The sequence below is a fragment of the Nicotiana sylvestris genome, chromosome 10, assembly GCF_000393655.2.
Source record: "Nicotiana sylvestris chromosome 10, ASM39365v2, whole genome shotgun sequence".
Classification (NCBI taxonomy): domain Eukaryota; kingdom Viridiplantae; phylum Streptophyta; class Magnoliopsida; order Solanales; family Solanaceae; genus Nicotiana; species Nicotiana sylvestris.
In genome coordinates, this window is record NC_091066.1 from 172555148 (window position 1) to 172560689 (window position 5542).

Genomic DNA, 5542 nt, shown 5'->3' on the forward strand with positions numbered 1-5542 from the left:
CGTACCAAAAACTCTCACAATCCAGAATTTTCCAAACAAAATATCTCGACCCATGACTCGGACAAAATCAAAAATATCTCCTCACAATTATCAGACACGTGTATTTTTCCTTCCCGAATCTTCTTGAACCTTTATCACACTTCTACCTTAGAAACTCAATAGAAATTTCTGTCATTTGGCCGCAGATTCTTTTTTATTAAAGTTCCATTGGTCCCACTTTATCACCGACTCTTAAAGATACCTTTATAAATATTATCTTTAACACCCTATTCATGTCACAGTTTCTTGATTTGAGATTTACTTGATTATTTTTTTTTTGCATGAAAAATAGTACTGTGTACCTGTATTGTTGTTATTTGGTGGAATTTGGTGAGGAAAATGGAGTTTTGTAAAGAAAGGTGGCCATCATATTATAGTGTTCTTGGTGTTAATGCAAACTGTTCTGATGAAGAAATTAAACGTGCTTATAGAAAGTTAGCTATGGTATGATAATAATTAAAAAGTTCATCTTTTTGTTAATTCTTAATTATGAGAGTAGTTTTGTTGTGTGTTTAGATTTAATTACTAATGGAAAATGGATTTTTTTTCATTTGGTTGCAGCAATGGCATCCTGATAAATGGACGAGGACACCTTCATTATTAGGTGAAGCTAAGAGGAAGTTTCAGCAAATCCAAGAAGCCTATTCAGGTAAAGTTTATATCTTTAATTTCAATGGATTTAAGTTATATACACTGTATTTTATAGTATCAGTGTAATTTGCCGGTTAATTACCATTGTTATCAGGTTATTAAATTTGTAATCTTTATCATAAAGATTTAACTGTCATTTACTTATAAATGACTTGATTTGATTGTATAAATATTTTTTATATCGTCAATCCATTTCTCGGAATGGAAATGGGTATGTCTTTTTAAAAAAATAAAATAATAATTTATTGCCAATTCTAATTTTTTTATTTTATTTTTTTATTTGGGAATAGTGTTGTCGGATCAGAAGAAGAGAATGATGTATGATGCAGGATTGTATGACCCTGAGGAAGATGAAGATGAGGTTTGCTATATTTTGTTCTGTTTCTTGATTTTAGATTATGCAGAAAAAAGAGAAGCTCATCTGATATATTTCTTTTTTTTTTTTGGTAGGGATTCGCTGATTTTCTACATGAAATGGTATCTTTAATGGATAATGCAAGGAAAGAGGTATTGTCTTCATCTGATTTAATTTCTTGCTTATGATTTTATTGTGATAGTTTCTCCGTTCAATTGGTAACTTAAAGCTGTATTTGAATGTATCAATTGAAAATATTACTCAAGATAATAAACTTGCTCTAGCTCATTGATGCATATGTAGTTAAGAACTTTGAGATATTATGAACTTTGTTTGTCTTGGATGATGATCATATAGGTCACGAAGGGGAGTCTTAAAGCAACGGTAAAGTTGTCTTCGTATGACATGTAGGTAACGAATCAGATTCGAGTCCTGAAAGCAGACACTAATGCTTGCATTAGGTTAGACTGTCTACATTCATCACTTGGCGTGGTGCGGCTCTTCCTAGACCGTTCGTTGCAGGATTGGATGATGATCATAGTTAAAATGAGTAGCTGTGTTGTTATATCTGATGTTGCTTGTGCTTAATTAAAATGAATTGCATTACTAGCCTATTTGGCAAAACTTCTAAAATCAGATTATTTTGAGAAGTGCTTTTGTCAAAAGTACTTCTCAAAACAGTATTTTTTGTGAGAATCAATTTGTGTTTGGCTAATTGATTTGAAAAGCACTTTTGAGCAGTAATTAGTATTTGGTCAAGCTTTTGAAAACTGCTTCTAAGTATACGTTTTTGGAGGGAAGCTACTTTTTTTTACTTCTCAAAAATTGCTTCTGCTTCTTAAAAGCACTTTTTTCTATCTAAAAGCTTGGCCAAACACCTCAAATTTTGGCCAAAAGAAAGCACTTTTAGACCCAAAAAAGCTTGGCCATGTCACTTAAAAGACAACTACAAGTAATTTTCCATATATATAACAGTTAGTAACCTGAAAGGTAAAGCGTGCGACGTGCTATAACATTGTATAACAGGTTAAACAACATTGACAGTGTGAGAAGTTTTCATACTATATATTTATTTCAACTAATTATTCTTTTAAACCGGCTTCCACTTTGTTCTCTTTGGTAAATGATGTTTCTTTTTCATTGCAAATTCTTGAAAACAGGAGAAAAGTTACAGTATGGAGGAGCTACAGGGCATGTTTTGGGAGATGGCACAAGGATTTGAGACTACAAATTGGTCTCAACAACAAGATTTCGAGTCCTCGCAATGGTTTTGCAGTCCTTTGGCTTATAATCACTCTAGAACTTCAGGGACAGCTCAGTTGGATACAAATTTTACAGACAGAAATCCATTCTTGGATTTCTCAAACATGGAGATGCATGGAGCTAATCCTTTCTGTAGATAAAGCGATTTCAAGATAATTTTCAGCAACGACAAATGCACGCGAAGATTTTTGCTCTCAATGATTTTGCATCTTAAGATGTTGTTAGAATCACTTGAGTGTAGCAATGTGCAAAGGAGATCGGAGAATTTTGGCTTTGAATGAATCATATGTAGTTAGCCGCGATCATATCAGCACTAACACACATGATCCTATTGTGAGAATAGCGTGTAACTGAAATTTCAGGCTAAAGCATAAGGCTAAGGGCGACAGTAGAAATGTGACTTTGTATTCTTGCAGGCAAGAAACCAGAATTGGGCATAGTTTGTAGATACTTGATGTTTTTGAGATGTACTATTTGTAGTGTTAATGAGTCGAGGGTCTCCTGGAAACAGCCTCTCTGCCTTTCGGGGTAGTGGTAAGGTCTGCGTACATATTACCCTCTCCAGACCCCACTGGTGGGATTATACTGGGATGTTGTTGTTGTTGTTGTTGTTGTTGTTGTTGTTGTTGTTGTTGTTGTTTTGTAGTGTTAATTTGGATGAGATTTTGAAAAAACTTGTGCATGCCATAATCTTGATTTTGTTTAGTGTTAATTCTCTGTGTCTCTATCTTAAGTTCATAATGACTGTTCTTCGTGTGATGGGCCTGTTATTATGCTGTGAACAGAGCAGGCCCAGTAGTCTTTTTCTGTTCCAAGGCCCATTCTAATAGCCCAATTTTCAGCAGGCTGCCACCTAATTTAGCCCAAATTGTAGAGGAAAGTGTACAAACAGCCATTCTTCGGGTTATATTTTGTGGATGAGGAAAATTTGTATCTTGAAAAATTAAAATTCATGATATCTTTTAACTCATTTTGAAATAATAACAATCTTTTAAAATGGCTATCTGCTGTCAATTCATCTCACTTTTTTCTTAGTGGGGTCTAGAGTATTCTGGTTGACTATATCGTTTTCAAAGTTGTATACAAAAACAACACGTTTCCTCCTCCATAACATAATTCAGAAGAGATAAACAAAAGGTAAATTAAAATAAATGCCCTATATTATTGGTAAACTTTTGAGTTTTTTCTTCTTTTCTTTTTTCTTTTCCTTGTTTACCTTAAGTTGTCCGAATACTTTCTAGCTAACATATATAAAAGCAACCTTTACTCCCCCCCACCCCCCCACCCCCACCCTCATTTTATAAGAATATTTATGATTGATTTCCTGATTCCAATCTTTTTATAAATAAGCAAAAGGAGATTAAATAATATTCCCTTTATATTACAAGAATTTTCTACTTTTGAGTAGGAATGGAGAAAAGGAAAGTTCCACATGCACCAAAGCATATTATAGCCTTAACTTTGACTTCCAAAATCCAAAAATAATAAATCCAAGTCCCCAATTATACTCAAATTCAACTAATCAAAACACTACTCTCTCTTGTTCACAATAAGTGATTAATTTATTTTTTTATTTTGGTCCAAAATAAGTGTCTATTTATATAATCAAGAAAGAATTTAATTTGTTTTTACAAAATTACCCTTATGTACATATTCCTAAAAAGTTTTCTTACCCCTAGCATTAAATATTTAATTAAGGATAGTTTAGTCATATTAGATATTTTTGTATAGAATTTAATATTTTCTTAATGGGCATGTCAAAAGCAAATTGGTCACTTATTGTGGACCGGAGAAGTTTAAATTTTTATTGCCATGTTCAAGAATTAGGATTGCCACTTTTCCACACACAAGATACTAGTCCAGAGTATTAAATACCAAAAAGGATACAATTATTGAAAGCCAATTACAATTAGCTAAAAATAATTGGTGGTTGTGTAAGATATATATATAATATATGTATAATCGTATATAATCTATGTATATTAGCTAAAAATATAGATAAAATATAGACCGACTATTTGTATACAACAATAACAACAACGACCCAGTAAAATTTCACTAGTGGGGTCTGGGGAGGGTAGTGTGTACGCAGGTCTTACCCCTATCCCGAAGGAGTAAAGGGACTGTTTTCGAAAGACCCTCGGCTCAAGAAGATAAAAACTTATCAACTCCAAAAAGATTAAAAAATAGAAAAAGAGTCCAATGGTGGGGACAAAAAATGGACCATCCACATGCATTTGTAATTGCCTTCTAGATTAAGCCAATACACCATACATAAAAGAGACACCTCATAATCAACAACCCTTAAATTCCTCTCTTAAAATTTCCATGCATTCTCAAGAAGTGTAACAAACTCTCTCTTTCCCAAAAGACTTTCCTTTCTTTTTCCTTTCATTTCTCACTTGATCTATTCTACTACAAATTCACCATACCTAACATAATATTCGTCACATACACTCATAAAACCCCATTCTTTCTTCTAAGAAAAAAGAAGACATTCACACTTCTATCAAGAATTCATAAGATATTAGTAACAAGGTTGTGAAAATGTTTCGGGTCGTGATTTTTCTCTTATTTTTGATTGCTGTACCAATAAGCAATGGATTAAATCCAAGAAAACTTGATGAGGTAGATGAAAATAAGTGTGGAGGTTGTCCTTGTAACAAGCCTTGTGTTCCACCATCTCCACCACCACCTCCACCAGCTCTTCCACCACCATCACCACCGCCGCCAAAGAAACCACCAAGTGCCTACTGCCCTCCTCCTCCTTACGGTGGCGGTGGAAGTGGTGGTGGCGGTGGTAGTGGTGGTGGTTATGTTCCCGATACACCAAATTCACAATATATATACATGACTGGTCCACCAGGGAATCTATACCCTGTTGACCATGATTTTGGTGGTGCAAAAAGGAGCTTTTCTAGTGGATTTTCACTTTTGATCGGTGGATTTTTCTTGGGATTGCTTTCCTTTTGGTAAAATTCTGAATAGCAAGAGGACAGAATCAAATTCTATGAGTAAAAGGAGACGAATAAGAGGAAGAAGAAGAGATGAAACAGCAGATTTCAAAGACCAAAAATTTAGTGGCTATGAATATTCTAATTTTATAATTAATAGGTTGGTGCTTAGCTGTTATATCTTGATATTCTCGTGTCTCATACTTCTAATAACCTTATTAATTTTCTTCCACTTTTTTTTTTGGTAAAATTAATTATCAAGCCTTTTCAAGAGACATAT

The 5542-nt window shown here is 33.7% G+C and overlaps 2 protein-coding genes across 2 annotated transcripts; both read left to right on the forward strand.

The window, feature by feature from the left end:
* Nucleotides 1-269: 269 nt before the first annotated feature.
* LOC104218405 (uncharacterized) lies at nucleotides 270-3020 on the forward strand. The gene is made up of 5 exons (XM_009768891.2): nucleotides 270-483; nucleotides 601-688; nucleotides 981-1051; nucleotides 1141-1197; nucleotides 2206-3020. The coding sequence occupies exons 1-5, from the start codon at nucleotides 379-381 to the stop codon at nucleotides 2446-2448; spliced, it is 564 nt and encodes a 187-aa protein (XP_009767193.1). The 5' UTR covers nucleotides 270-378; the 3' UTR covers nucleotides 2449-3020.
* Nucleotides 3021-4855: 1835 nt separating this feature from the next.
* LOC104218404 (uncharacterized) lies at nucleotides 4856-5284 on the forward strand. Its single transcript, XM_009768890.2, has one exon. It carries the CDS (start codon nucleotides 4856-4858, stop codon nucleotides 5282-5284), a length of 429 nt encoding a protein of 142 aa, XP_009767192.1.
* The last annotated feature ends 258 nt before the right edge of the window (nucleotides 5285-5542 follow it).

Bases quoted from the DNA above. Each gene is read 5' to 3' on its own strand.
- LOC104218405 (XM_009768891.2), top strand. From the start codon at position 379: ATGGAGTTTTGTAAAGAAAGGTGGCCATCATATTATAGTGTTCTTGGT. The intron at 689-980 runs GTAAAGTTTATA...ATTTGGGAATAG, and splicing joins AATCCAAGAAGCCTATTCAG to TGTTGTCGGATCAGAAGAAG. The intron at 1,198-2,205 runs GTATTGTCTTCA...TCTTGAAAACAG, and splicing joins TGGATAATGCAAGGAAAGAG to GAGAAAAGTTACAGTATGGA.
- LOC104218404 (XM_009768890.2), top strand. From the start codon at position 4,856: ATGTTTCGGGTCGTGATTTTTCTCTTATTTTTGATTGCTGTACCAATA.